At 46.1% G+C, this 15,471-nt stretch overlaps 1 protein-coding gene across 1 annotated transcript in view; it reads right to left on the minus strand.

Moving 5' to 3' along the window:
* DOCK2 (dedicator of cytokinesis 2) overlaps nt 1-15,471 on the minus strand; it is a 414,832-nt gene that overhangs the window by 11,299 nt on the left and 388,062 nt on the right. The window contains exons 42-46 of the mRNA XM_043596180.1: nt 11,803-11,884; nt 10,274-10,358; nt 8,670-8,756; nt 3,091-3,267; nt 1,566-1,649 (exon numbers count right to left, since the gene is read on the minus strand). Of these exons, the coding sequence (XP_043452115.1) occupies nt 1,566-1,649; nt 3,091-3,267; nt 8,670-8,756; nt 10,274-10,358; nt 11,803-11,884 (515 nt within the window). The remainder of the gene's footprint in view (nt 1-1,565; nt 1,650-3,090; nt 3,268-8,669; nt 8,757-10,273; nt 10,359-11,802; nt 11,885-15,471) is intronic.

Below are 15,471 nucleotides of genomic sequence, written 5' to 3' on the forward strand. Positions count from 1 at the left end.
CCCAGGGCAGTGTTACGGATTGAGAGTGACACCCAACACCCAACAAATTTGTGTGACATGCTGGCCCTCCCTAGGGCATCCCAGAAATACCTGAGAAAGGGGACTAATCAAAGCCAGGCCTTCCTGATTCCCGGGTTGGCGGTGTGAGTGGGAGCTACCATTATTTGGGTATTAAAGACCATGATGACCTCAGAAAGCTGGGGATCTTGGGTATGTCTGGGTTTCACAGGTGGCACAAGGTAAGAAGGGAGAGAAAATTCCAGACACACAAAATGCATTCAGGAAACTGTGTCTGTGCAGCACTTGCTGTTTCATTTTTAAAGCCTCTCTTTGCATAAATTGGCAGAGGCAGAGAAGGACCTGAATTAGGAATCCTTATTTTAAGAAAAGAGGCTGCACCCAATGCTTCTCATTCCCTGATTTCCCTAGAGTAACAAAAACTCCCTACCACAATAGCTTGCTTTTCTTTGCAGGGTGACTGGCAAGAAGGGAGGGAGGGAGGACAGGCAGCTGCAGACAGCTGCCCCCTGCTCCCTGTGCCTCCCTCCAGCTCCTGCCCTCTGGAGCCCACCTGGTGTTCTGGGTGCTGAGTGCTCCCTGCAGAGCAGGCTGAAGTGCAAAGAGGGAGAGGCTTGTCCTTTGAAGGCCTCTGGGGGGGGAGGGTCTGGTGGACTGTTTCTTCTCTAGGGAGTGAGAGCGAGGGGGAGAGAGAAACAAAGGGAGAGAGGGAGGGAGAGAGAAGGAGGGAGGGAAAACACAGGAGAGGGAGCTGGAGAAAAGCAGGGAGAAGGAGGAAGGGAAGTGGGGAGAGAAGAGGAAGGGAAGGAGAGAGAGGAGTAAGATGTGAGGGGCAGAGGGAGGCAAAAGACAGAGAGAGGAGGGATAGAAGCCAAAACATCTATGAGAAAAAGGGACAGATGCGCAGGAAGAAAGAGATAGAAAGAAGGAGATCATGGAGGGAGGGGGCGGGGTGCCAGGAGAGAAGGGATGGAGGGGAGACAAAGACAAGCGGGCAGAAGGAAGGACAGGGCCATCCAAGTTTTCTGGCTTGGCTCTGGAGGTGCAGAATGCAGGCTCTTTGACCCAAACCCCACCAGACAGAGGCCTCAATTATTTTCCAAACCTGGTAATCCATCTGAGCATTATCTGCCACAAACTGGGTCAGCTTTAGCAGGAGGAGAAGTACGTGGCGGGGGGGGGGGGGGGGCCCAAATCTTCTACTATCTGATTGGCGTGTGCCAGGTGGGGGGTCCTGGCTTTCATTTCAGTCCCACTGGGATAAGCCACCGCCTCTGAATTCAACATCCATTCGATAGAGCAGTGTTAGCATCATGCAGCACAGCATCGCTGCCCAGCACCCCAAGGGTGCAGTGCCCCAAATCCCCGTTCCAGGATAAGCCTGCTTGTGTGAGATGTAGATTCAGAAGAAGGGCTGAAAGTCAAGGGACAGGAGAAGAGGTTAACCTAGGCCACGCCAGCCAGAAGCTAGCAAGCAGAGGGCAAGGGAGTCGGAACAGGACAGAATGCAGGCAGGGCGACCCCGCCCCAGTCCAGCTACACTTTACCTGCCATGCAATCAGGTCCTTGAGGCGGCTCAGTTTTTCCTGGTCCTCAGGGTGATCCCTCGTGTACTCCTCTGTGAAAAAGGCCTGGGGAGGACAGGCAGGAAGTTTGGATTTCCTGTTCATTTGGTGTGGACCCCAAAACCAATGTCTCTGTTACTGTGAGAGGACTCCATGTGAGGGGGGCAGGCATGAGGTCACACGTATTTGGATGGGACAGGGACCTGTAGGGACTGACACTGTTTCCTCTTCTTAGAGGCTCAGATCAGAACCCATTGGGCAAGCGCCACAAACCCCAGGGAAGGAGTTCTCCAAGTCTCCCTGGAGCGGAAGCATCGGCCTCAGTTGGGAATCTGTCAGATGTACAAATTCTTGGGTCTCACCCAGACCTACTGAATCAGAACCTCTAGGTGGGGTGGGTGGGGATGTGGAGGAAGAAGCCCCGTAGGAGATTCTGATGCTGCTTCAAGTTTGAGAGCATTGCCTCAGGGAAGAGAAGTCAAAGAGTTATTTCACCCGTGGTGCTCCAGCTGGCCTTACCACCTCCCTTACTGTGTGTGCCCTTGCCCGCACCCCCACCCCCCAGCTCTTTCTGAGACTTATGTCCCTTGCGTGTGTGCACACACACAGACATATATTATCACCTCTCAAGGCTAAAACAAAGGGTTACTGATGATGACTGATGGGGTATCCCAGGGTGGCTAGAAGGACTGCTTGTGTGACTGGAATTACTGACCCTGAATTAGACTACTGCATAGTTTTCTTAGTTTTATATCAGTGGAGGACACAGAAAAGATTAATAGGGAATTCATTATGAGATATATTGGAATGAGGCATTCATTTTCCCATCTGTGCTATTAATGTCTGTACTAGGTAAAAGCACAATAAAGACTTTTTATTCTACTTTAGTGCTGGGAAAAGCTCTGTCCCTCTCCTGAGAAACTGGTATTTTCCCCAGTGGAAATGTGACTCATAGAATTATTGGCATTTCCCTTTTTGCCATGGATACCAGGAGGCTCAAAAATAAAATCGGTGGCTAAAATGTGTAGGTATCTCTGGAGGGACCTTATGATCTGGATACCTAGATTATAACTCCCATTTTGGAGTTGATCTCCTCTCTTTTCTCTATTTTCACAGATCCTGGGTTTCACTTATTTCCATTTGTTGAGGTCATTTTAATCATCTGTGGGAGAGATAGATTCACACAAAGTGGCATGCACTTTGATTTGTGGCTCCTGTACTTTTGCGATCTGGCTCAGATCCAGAGCCTTTCACCGATGGAGGTGCCTGGATGTGCCCAGAGGCACAGGGGATCCGTGTGATCCCTACTCCTTCCTGCCACAGCAGAGTGTAGCATTGAGGCTGGAAAGGAGATGAGAGAGGGGCTGTAGAAACTCTGGAAGACGTATGAGGTCTGCCAAGCTGACAAACGGCTACAGTAAGATAGTGACAGGCAGTTGCATCTTCCCCCCGGGGGGCCCTCCTGCCACTGCTCTGTCGCCACTGGGGCCTGAACAGCAGCCCTCACCTTCTCGTACTTGGCGAAACCTCCCATGACAGCAGGGTCCACGATCCCATTCAGGAGCATGGACAGTGGGTTAATGGGGAGGCTTTCGTCACTCTGGTACTGGTTGATCATCATCAGGATCTTCTCATTGGCTGTGGACATGGTTTCGATGGCATTCTCCAGAGGACTAATTGTGGTCTGTTGAAAACGAGATCACCAAGAAGAAAGAGCCTTAGCAGGTCGCTTTAAAAACAGATAGAATTATTGGTATTGATTTCAACCGGGGTTGGAATTCAAATGAAGCAATGCTCCCTGAGGGACTGTAACAGGCTCTTGTTATAATTAGTGAGCTCTAGGGGCTGTCTTCTGTCTGGGGAGAGACAGGCTAACTTTCTGCTTAGTGAGAAAGGCATTTCCCCGGGGAGGTAGAGGCAGGAAGTCTCAAGCTCTGGCTGGGGTTTCAGAAGCTGGGTATGCCCTCGGGAGAGTTTTCTCTTCTTATTACCTGGGCGAAACACGCTCCAATTCAACCCATCCGGTATTGGTTGTCCGCCTACTATGTGTGAGCTATTAGCTGTGTGAGCACCTGGTGATGTGATCACCCAGCCTGGCCCATAGTAGGTCCTAAGATTGTTGTATAAAGGGTCACTGCTCCAAGGCAGGTTCAGTTTAGATGAGAAGATAAAACTAACCCCCTTTCCAACACCTCTTAGAAAGCATATAAACAGAGTGCCATCAAATGGGAACTGGCAAAACAGTGTGGTTTTCAAAAGATGGGATCTGGAATACAAAACTAAGCACAGGGGTCTGTACACTTTTTCTGTGAAAGGGTCAGGCAGTGAATATTTTAGGCTCTGCTGCAAGGATACAACCCTTCTCTTGCAGGGAGAAAGCAGCTTCAGGCAATATGTAAATGAATGAACCTGGCTGTTTCAATAAAACAGGTGCAGGTGGGATCCTGCCCACAGGCCATAGTTTGTGGACCCTTGAACTAAACAAAGCAAAGCTGAGTATAAACCTCAGCTCTGCCATTTTTTTTCGAGCTGTGTTACCTTAGGCCAGTTTCTAACCTTTCTGAGCCTTGGTTGACTCGAGGGTAAGAAAACCCGCTTCAGAGAGTAGCTGTTAGCCAGTTATTAAGTCTTGTCGGTGTTAGGACAGAGACCGGCAGTCGTCCTCAGAAGGGAAGACTTGTCAGCAGGGCAGGGTAGAGGCTGGACAAAAGGGCCAAGGAATTGGAGAAGACTCCTTGGAAGAAGGGACCCTACATTTTATCATCTGTGAGATGATGGTGATATAGTCGCTGCCTCACTGGGAAGTAGCAAAGATGGTTTTAGATAATACAACACTTGACTCGTAGCAGAATTCTTTAAAAATGGGCACCTGCTAGTTATAACTACTGTGTATATGAGAAGGGCAGAACCAGCCTCTACAGCCATGTTCTTGGTCATCCTCTTAAACCATTTCCTTGGATCTGTGAAATCCGAGCCTCTTACCCCCGTGTTTCTGAACCTTTGTGAGGATGATTGCTCTCTGCAGCAAAAAAGGTAGATGCCACCTCTGTTTCTTTCTGCCCCCTGCCACATCACATTGGCACAGTCAACATTCACACACACACACACACACACACATGCTCGTGCGCACACACAAACACACATATGAGGGAAATGAGGTGAAGGCTGCTCGTGTTGGTGGGGGCTGCAGTCCATATGCCACAAGCTGCACCCCTGGGTCTCATTTCGGTGCAGCACACAGACCAGCCCCACAAGGGTTTTACAAAGCTGAGGTCTAGACTGAGTTCTAAGGAAAATCTATCAGGACCACTTGGATTCAGCCCAGCACCACACCTGGATTTCAACAATAGCCTGGCATGTCTGAAACATGCAGGCTTTAAGGTGAGTTATTAAAAATGGAAAGTCCTATTGATTGGCTTTTCCCCTCATTTCTGAAGCTATTTTTGAATCCCTAAGTCTTTAGCCTCATTATAACCATCAGGAACAGAGAATGAGAATGAACATTCTTTGGGTTTCTCACCTACGACTGAATATACAGCTCTCAGCAGAGTTATGGGGTTATGTATTTGGTGGGAGGCCTGGATGTCAGGGGCTGGTAACAGGAATAAAAGCATTGATCATGATAATGGAGCCGGCTCCATTTACTGATTGCCTCCTATGTGTCAGCCCACGCTGGGCTTATAACACTCTCGCACTTTCCTTTTGTTCCCCCCACAGCAGGTCAGCAGGTCAGGTCACCTGCCCCAGGGCAGATGACTGCAGAGCTGGGAGGAAACAGGGACAGGGGTGTTCCTGATTCCAAAGGTGAGCTTCTCCCACCACAGACAGCTCACACTCTGCTACCAAACTTGCCTTAAATTCTCTGTTAGGATTCAGTCACTCTCTTGGATCACTGGACACTTTTCTAAGCTAAGCCTTGGTTTCCTTTTCTGCAGTATAGTACAGTATAGTTGTGTAACACTTGCCCAACTTGCTGTGAGGGGCAAATAAATTATCAGGGAGAAAATACTTTGGAAACAGTTTTAAGGGGGAGAAACATCAGCCAAAAGATGAAGTGATGGTAATCCCTTGCAATCAAGTGGCTGAATTCCATATTCTTCAAAGGCGTTTCTCTCATCTCACCCTCCTAAATCCTCTTAGGAATCCCATGAGCTGCATGAGACAGGCATCATTTACTCCTACCACTGATTACTTTGACACTTCAAGTCCCACTCTGGACTTCAGTGTTTTTATAAGCAAATAAAGGGACTGGACAAAAACCAGGAATGGCTTTGCACACTGGAGACTGATAGGCCAATCTGGGCCCGGAGAAGTCTATCATTTAGCCAGTATGTGAGTTCTCATTTTTAAAAAAAATTAATTCACCTGGAGGGAGCTTGCCACAGCTTCTGCCACTCCCTGTTGTCTTGATGTCACTATTTTACATACTTACATTATCTTCCTGGGTTCTGAAGGCTTTTGATTTTGCAGCTCTTGGACTAAATGACCTCTAAAGTACCTTTCAGTTCTGCAATTCCATGGTTTTTTAATCTCTATTTTGCAGGTGATGAAAACTAAAGCCCAGAAATACAGTGTTTGTCCAACATCATATAGCTCGTTAATGCCTGTGTTGAATATGGGTCTCTGATCCCCAGATTGGGGTGACTTGTAAAGACTGCATGTTTTCAGGGCCAAGAACAAGTAAAGAACCCTTAATGTGCAGAACTGACACTTGAATCCCATCAGAAAACACAGCTGTATACAAACAGTCCCATAGTGTTGACAATTCATGGAAGAAACAGCCGAGATACAAATTCATAGAAGACAAAACCAAATTTTTTGAAAATGAGCTCACTTGGCAGGCATGAAACCTTTATGTCTGAGACATCCTGAAGTTCTCAGTAACCCAACTGAGGGGAGGCTATTAGAGATAAGTTGATTGCAATAAACTTTTTGGAGGTCTTCCCTCCCTTATATCAGAAGGTACCAGTATAAACAAAGCAAAACAAAAATGCTGGCTCTTTCCTAAATTCACAACCCTAAGTTCATAAAATAAATAACCAGCTCAGATACTATGGGGTTCTGCATATTAATTGAGTGACTATTGATGGATTTACTGAACAAATTGTCTTGAGCACCAATTATGTGCCTGAAACTAATTTTTGCACTCAGAGATGTGGTAGGGAATAAAATAGACAAAAACCTCTCTTCCTGGAGCTTATATTCTAGTAGAGATGATATTCTAATATGTTATTATATTTAAAATTCTAGATATTAAAAATAAACCTATGGGAAAATTATGTAGTCTCTTAGGGGGTGATGGGTGCTTTGAGGAGAAACACCATAATGGGGGTGGAGGGTGGGTGGGAGGGCAGAGAGCACAGCAGGACCTCCTACGGTTTGCCCATGGCCTAGCAGGTACAGGGAAAAGAGTACCCCCAAAGGATAGGTCACAGCCAGGGCCAATGGGTAGAGGCTACATATTAGCAGAAAGTTTCTGATTCCTTACCTCAAAAATGGGATTAGTAATAGTATCTATGTCACAGGGTTTTGTGAGGATTAAATGGGATAACGCTTTAAAGCCCTTGATACAGTGCCTGGGACACCTGTCAAACCTTATCATGTACCAGTGTGTCCCATGAGTAAAGGACATGAATAGTTTCTTCCTTTCCATGGTGCTGCTTATCATTGGGATGGGCTTGGGATATGCTCAGGAAGAAAGAGAGAGGGAATCCAGTTGAGATATCCGGTATAGGAGGTGAAAGTCAAATCTCACTTCTTTCACTAACCTTAAATAACCTGTACATCAGTCCCCTCATCTATCAAATGGGAGAATAATAATGTCTACCTTGCGGCATTGTTGAGGGGTTTAAATGAGGTCATGCATGTGAACAGCTTAGCATATGCTTGATAAACGTTTGCTAATGTCATAATCATTATTACATTTCTCCTAAGGTCTAGGCCAAGCCTGTGCACAGGAGATTGGAGGGCCATCAAGCTGCTGGGGGACATTAAAGGCTGGAGTGGAATGGCTTCAAGCTGATGATACAGTAGCTTGAACACGTCAGTCAGACCATGTCCCTCCTCTGTTCATGGCTCTAAGGCATTCGGTAGAAAAGCTAAAGTCCTATGCTGGCCTACAGGGTCCTACAGGACTTGGTATCGGGCTCCTCCTACTCATCTTCACTTGCCCTGAATCAGACACAATCATGTTCTGTCCATAGGGCCTGTGTACTTGCTAGAATGCTAGAATGTCCTTCTCTGTAATATTTGTGTGGTCCACTCCCTCATTTCCTGCAGGACTTTGCTCAAAAGCCATTTTGGCAGGGAGGCTTTCACTGGCCACCCTGTTTGAAATAACATCTCTCCTCCACCACCTTTCTTTTGTTTTTCTCCAAACTGGTTATCACCATGACATTATTATATTTACTTTGACTTTTCAGTATGTCGTTCCTACTAGAATGTAAGCTTCATTGAAAAATCTTCAAGTGCTTGACATGTGTTAGGTACTTATTAAATATTTGTTAAATGAATAAAATGAATAAGACACCCTGAATATGTCCCCACTTTTTAAGTTTCCTCACAACCACCCTGGCCTTTCCTTGGCATCCTGGGAGCTGCAAGATCCTTAGCTGTTTGAGGACATGGAGACCCTGAAGTTTACTGAGATGCAAAAGACATTCAAACAATTGCAGTCTAGCCGGTGTTTTGCCTCTGTGTGATTGCCTCTCTCTGAGCCTCAGTTTATCCAACTATAAAATGGGTTCATAGTGGGATTCTTCAGAGGTGCCCTAAGTTGCTGCTGAGATAGAAAAATATGAGGACATGATTAAGTGGATGGTGTTCTAGGCTCTCTGCCTCCTCGCTGCACCCAACCACAGAAGCCCCCTTTCATCAGCTTTATTACAGGACTCTATGTAGGTTTCATTTCAGTTTACCTGATGCTTAAGAAAAAAATCTGAAAGCAGGTAATCCAGATGGTACCTCAGGTCCCTTCCTGCATTGGAATTCTAGCATTTCCCCAGTGGCCTTGAACAAAAGCTTGTCCCCTTCTTACAGTTAAAGGGCTCCTGATATGTACTATTCCCTGAGGGCCTGTAGACTCACCTGGGACATTTGAACCACTTCAAACCAGCGCAGGATCCCTGGAAGCTTGTATGCAGTTATGAAGGAGGTTCTCTCGATCCACATCGACTGTCCCATAAGCAGGGGGTGGCAAGGGTAGAAAAGAAACACACTTAGGAAACCTGGCTATTAGAGAAGTTTGGCAAGAACCCAGCCAGGCCCCCAAACATCTCATCAACCCAGAGCCTGAATAAATGTTGCAAGACCCAGAAACATACTCCCACTTTACCCTTAAGAATTCTTTCCTGATGTGAAGTTTAAGTTTTCCCTGGATTTAGGCCTGGTAAGTTTTAACCTGGGGTCTCTGAATAGTCAGAATTTTTAAGCAATAATGAATGCATCTATCTGCATTTTCTGGGGTGGAGGGGTGGTCACAGTGTTCCCTGCATTCTTTTTTTTTTAATACGAAATTTATTGTCAAATTGGTTTCCATACAACACCCAGTGCTCATCTCAAAAGGTGCCCTCCTCAATACCCATCACCCACCCTCCCCTCCCTCCCAAACCCTCAGTTTGTTCTCAGTTTTTAAGAGTCTCTTATGTTTTGGCTTCCTCCCTCTCTAACCTTTTTTTTCCCTTCCCCTCTCCCATGGTCTTCTGTTAAGTTTCTCAGGATCCACGTAAGAGTGAAAACATATGGTATCTGTCTTTCTCTGTATGACTTATTTCACTTAGCATAACACTCTCCAGTTCCATCCACGTTGCTACAAGGCCATATTTCATTCTTTCTCATTGCCAAGTAGTATTCCATTGTGTATATAAACCACAATTTCTTTATCCATTCATCAGTTGATGGACATTTAGGCTCTTTCCATAGTTTGGCTATTGTTGAAAGTGCTGCCATAAACATTGGGGTACAAGTGCCCCTATGCATCAGCACTCCTGTCTTCTGCACAACATATCATAGTGAAACTGGCAAAATACAAGGATAAAGAGAAAATTCTGAAAGCAGCTAGGGATAAACACGCTCTAACATATAAAGGGAGACCAATAAGACTAGTGGCAGACCTATCTACTGAAACTTGGCAGGCCAGAAAGGAATGGCAGGAAATCTTCAATGTGATGAACAGAAAAAATATGCAGCTGAGAATCCTTTATCCAGCAAGTCTGTTCACTACATTCTGAAAGGGCGAGTGGCTCCCAAATTTGAAGAATCAGTCTAAGGCAAAGAGCTGGGAGAGACTTAGAGCGTCCTCCTTCTGCCAGTCGTGAGAAGGGGAAGCACACAGTGGACACTGGGGACTGAAATCACTGTGTCTTCTTATTAGTATGTCCTGGAAGGTTTGACTTCATCAACACTCCTGCTTAGCCTGAGGGTCCCTGCCTTCTGGAAATGCCTGAGTGCCCTGTGGTTGAAAGGTACACCTCACACAAGGCCTGGATGGTATCTTGAAAGTGTAGAGGTTCAAGAAATGAAAACAAACCTGATGGAAAAGACTGGAGAATGGGTGTCATCATATCAGTAGATGTTAGCTTTACTTCTTTTTGCTTTGGATCAAATGCCCTCCCATTCTGACATTGACAGACACCTGTTCTGGTTGGGATGGGTGGCCCTGGGGATTGATCAAGGTTGCTGAAGATACTCACGGCAAATTCATTCTCAGGGTCGACGGTCCCTTTGCGCACAGGCCGGGAGTAGTGGAACTTTTGCACGTAGTTGGATTTATAAAAGCTGCAAGACAGAAAGAGGCAGAGGCTCCTGGTAGCATGCCAGGTTGCTGACACAGAACCTGAGCTGACCTTGTGCTGTCAGGGGAGGCCCACTACAGTGAACTTCAGGTCTGGCAGTTAAAATTGTAGCATTTAAAATCAGGTGCTCCTGGGGCGCCTGGGTGGCTCAGTTGGTTGAGCATCTGACTTCTGCTCAGGTCATGATCTCGAGGCTTGTAAATCTGGGCCATGCATTAGGCTCACTGCTGTCAGCATAGAGCCCGCTTCACATTGTCTGTGTTCCCCTATGTCTGCACCTCCCCTGTAGGTGCTCTCTACCTCTCAAAAATAAATAAACATTAAAAAATAAAATCAGGTGTTCCTTGTAAGGTGATTGAGAAGCTAAACAGGTCTCATGTCCTTTAAGAACACAATACCCCTTAGAGTACCAAGGAGTTGGAATTCTACCATTAATGCATACCTAGGTCATCATTTCTGTGACCTCAGTGAAGAATCTAGATATGCCTACGGTCCTAGCCTAATGTCCCAGGGGTATCTTCCAAAGATTTCTTTAGTTATCCCAACCACTCCCCAAATCACTCTTCCTGAATCTCTGGGGAGGTTCTAACACTGGGGCCGGCAGGGCACGGTGCTAGCTGGATGGTTGTTATCTCTTGCCCCAGTGCCTGGCTGAAGAGGTTGCGGGGAGGCTCAGACCCAAGCTGAGCTATACCTGCTCAGCCTTCTGCACTGGTGTGGGGCTGCTGGGACAGACTCCTTCTCACAAAGAGCTCCTGCTTCCCACTGTCCTCCCAGAGGAGAGGGCTTTCTCTAAGGCACTTGAGGTGCTATACTGGGTACCCCGGGTCTGAGGAAGGTAAACTGGGCAGCTCCGAGGTGTGCCCCACAGGCCCCCTGCCTCATGGCCCCATCACTGACCTCACAATCTGCTACTGAACAGAGGGAGGGAGACCTTGCCTTTATGCTGCTTTCTCTACTGCCCCTTCATCATCGTCAGGACACATCCACTGTCAATGCACAAGCTCAACAAATGCTGAAAAGGTGTCTCTTTGGAAGAACATGCTCAGTATGAGCACTGTCCCCGTCCTCACCCTGCCTGTTGCCTGCCCAGCCCACACACTCTGGCTATGCATTCCCTGGAACCACTCTGTCACCTGAGTGACAGGCTCTCCACCTCCAGTTCAATGAAATGTCATTGCTGCTTCCTGATATTTCACTGTGCCTTGTTCCTCCCATCTCTGGCTTCAGCCTTTTCAGGGACAGCACTCAGATTGCTAATTGGGCTGGAGGGGTCATTCTTTTCCCAAGAGGAAAAGAGATAAAAGGCTGGCTAAACCAGAGAAAGAACTGGGAGGGCACCAGGGCCTGTCCTGCCACCAGCTCAGCTTGACAGCTCCATGGGATTTTCTTCCCCATCCCTTCTTCCAATGAACTGTGGGTCTTACTTTATTATCTGGTCAGGCACTGGCTTATTCTTGAACCTTGGGTGTTCATCCAAGACAGGCTGGACGGTGAAACACTGGATGTCTGGGATTCCTGTAGTTAAGGGCTCACAACGTGTTGTGGGCTGCAGGGACAGTTCCCAGTTGAGACCTCCCACGACAGCCCTCCTGGGGCCAAGATTTTATTGAATGACCTCAGGCTGCTGGCTGCCAACTAGATCCTAATGACAAGTTAGTAGTCATCATGGTCCTTATCAGAATTGCCTGTCACTTGTAAGCCCATCTCAGGGCTCAGCCCTTGCTAACAGTTGTTCAGTGGTCCTTAATCATCATTATCATTTCTATACTAACTGTAATACCATAATGAATTTATAGTTCTCAGTCAATTGCATAGCATATCCCCCATGGTCTCCTTGCATCTCGCCAATTCCACTCAGCAGTGTTATTAATGTAATTCTCCCCCCTTTATAGATGAGGACATCAAGGTCAAAGAGGCCAGTCGAATTACTGAAGGTCACACAGCTTGTGAGAACAGAACAGAGGTCTGTAGTTGGGTCTTTTAACCACATGCTTGGGGTTCTTTGACCCTAGACTGCTCCTCAGTGTGTTCCTTTGACCAGCAGCATCTGCATCTCCTGAAGCCTTGTTAGAAATGATGAGTCTGGGGGGCACCTGGGTGCCTACATCAGTTGAGTGTCTAACTTTGGCTCAGGTTATGATCTCACAGTTCATGAGTTCGAGCCCTGCATCAGGCTCCCTGCTGTCAGTGCAGAGCCTGCTTTGGATCCACTGTCCCCCCTCTCTGCCCCTCCTCTTGCTTGTGCCCATGCTCTCTCTCTCAAAAATAAATAAATATTTAAAAAATTATAAGAAATGGTGACACCTACCTCAGACCTATGAATCAGTGTCTAGAGTTTTATAAGAGCGTCATGTGATATAGAGGCATCTTTAAGTTTGAGAAGTACTGCTTTAGAGCATGCAAATAGATATCATTTTGCATTCCAGCCCTGAAAATTTAAAAGTAACTGCTTGTGGCAGGATTTTGAGGCCATGTCCAGGCTGAGTGGGAAAAAGTTCTATGATTGATTAGTGATGCCTGCCATGGGTGCAGGCTATGGGAGCTTCGTCTGCCTATTCTAGACCTTTATTCATTTTAAACCGATAGCATGGCAATCCAAATAAACAAAACCAGTCATCACTGATCCCATCTCCTGGCCCTTTTTTCCCTTCCCGTGCCTTTGATGTCTCCTTTACTCATCTCTCTTCAGGTATCCAAGATCTCTAATCCCTTCATTCCATCCAATGATTACCACAACTCCAAAAACTCTCCCTGAGCCTGGAATTTTTGCCAACCAAGGAATCACAAGCTCTTCTTTCTGGCATTCAAAGTTTCTCTCTGGTTTCCCAAAAGATTCTACTATGCCCTTTGCTTGAAATATTTTCTCACATCACCCCCTCTTCCCGTGAGCCCTTGAGGCAAATGTCAAATACCACAGGCTCCATAAGTATTCAATTTACCCTCAGTCAGGTGTCGTTTCCTTCCTTTGACTCTCCACAGCATTTTGCCTATACTTAGGACTCTTATCTCTCCAGCTTCCTGTCTTTTCCCTTCCCAGACCCTCCCCACCAGACTGTGAGCTTTTTGATGGCAGAGGCTATGATTCTTTCATACAGAAGAAATGGCCAAAATATAATTCCAAGTTAAATTCAATTGTCCCCCTCTGATAAACTCACTCCATATTAGTATGCTGTGAATTTAATTGTTTTATCTCTGCAGAATATTTCCACATTAAATGAGAGTTCCTTAGAGAGAGAGAGAGAGAGAGAGAGACAGAGAGACAAAGAGACAGAGACAGAGAGAGAACACAATGCTTAACATAAATAACAAACCTCACTGGAAGGATTTCTGTAATATTCAGAAAAACCATTTTCTTTTTCAAGCCATATAGCCAACAGCTCCCTTCTCTGGGAAGGAAACCACTTTGGTTTCCACACCAATCCATTTATGTAGCAGCCAATCTATGGCTGCTCTCCCACTACAACAATAGAGTTGAGTAGTTATGACATAGAGACCACATGACTAACAAAGACTGAAATATTTCCTATCTGGTCCTTTATACAAAAGTTGGCCAACCCTTGTTCTAGAGAGGCTTCTAAGTCACATCCACTGATCTTAGCAATTGGCCTTGGACCAGGAGGAGAATCCAAACCTGTCCTGAGGAAACTAGTGACACCAGAGCCTTTAAATCATGCCCAGGAGGATGCATGGCTGGACTGTCTCACTACATGTTGAGTCTGTACATGGAACTGGGACCCCAAGGTTTGGGCAGGGGGAATGTGGGAGACAGGACACTCAACTAAGAGGCCTTAGCTTTCAAATGTCTTCCCCTACTTGGTTACCTAAAAGAGAAGACATGAGATGTGTGGCCCTTCCAAAACTGCTTGCTAGCTTTTCTACTAGTGAAGGTGAGAGGACAGAGCATTCAGAGCACAGGTTTTGGCAACGAGGAGATCTGGGTTCAAACCCTAGCTCCATCAGTTTTCAGCACCTTGTGCAAGCTGCTTATATTTTTTGAGCCTCGGTTTTCTTATTTGCATATGCAGAGAGTAATAATACCCAACTCAGAGGATTACTATAAGGATAAAATGAAACAATGCATGAAAAATGCCTGGTACATGATGAACAGCTAATAAAGAACATCCTGTTCTAATTTTAGTGGAAGTAATGGCATTATAGAAAGAATATACACTTTGAGACAGATCTTGGAGTTCAAATCTCACTTCCATAACTAGGTTTGTAACCTTAGGAAAACTACTTTACTTCTTTGCCCTACACATTCCTTCTCTATGAAATAGGACAGACATAATACCCATCCCATAGAGTTATTTGGGGGTTAAAGAAATAATGGTTATAAAGCACTCAATCTATTCATGGCATGAAGAGGACTTTTAGCAAATGTCAACCCTTTTTCCTTTTCAACCTGGTTCCTGGTGCTACTAAATCAGGCCTGCATATGATGAGATAACCGAGTAACATGTAGTCTCCCTTCACCCCAAGCTAAAATGCCATGGAGCTATTCAACACCACGAGTCCACTTAAGAAGGGCCTTAGTGCTAATCTCCTGTCTCGCCTGTAACCGAAATCACATTTGTAACCAGTCAGCCCAGGACTAGTTGCATTTCCTCTTGCAAATACCATGGTAGAGCAGGCATGAAGGGCAGGTGAGCATAATGAAAAGGTTACAGATGAATATGTATCACCCAAGGGAAAAATATTTGGATTAAGGTTCGGCAGACTTAGCAGACCAGCCATGCAACCTGTCAACCCCATTTTAAAGGTTGTAACTTAATTTGTGCTACAGGGTGTGGCACTGGGAGCCAGGGTGGGCTAATACATCCCTACTCAGCCGTCTGCCCGATCCTTGGGTTAATGTGCTCTCTGCCACCAGGAGTCTTGCCCCCTGCCCAGTGTCAGCTCCTGGACCTATGAACACCTCACTGGCATCATCTCATATCCCCCATACCCTCCTCTGTAGACTTCAGTGAGCTGGCTCCCTCCCTGCATCCTTCCCTCCTTCTTTTCTTTCTTTATCTCTCTTTTCTCTCTCTCTTGTTTCCCTTTCCATTAATCAACAAGTATTTTATTATCATTACTTTTTTTTTTCTTTGTGC

The sequence above is a fragment of the Prionailurus bengalensis genome, chromosome A1 (assembly GCF_016509475.1).
Source record: "Prionailurus bengalensis isolate Pbe53 chromosome A1, Fcat_Pben_1.1_paternal_pri, whole genome shotgun sequence".
NCBI classification, from domain to species: Eukaryota; Metazoa; Chordata; class Mammalia; order Carnivora; family Felidae; genus Prionailurus; species Prionailurus bengalensis.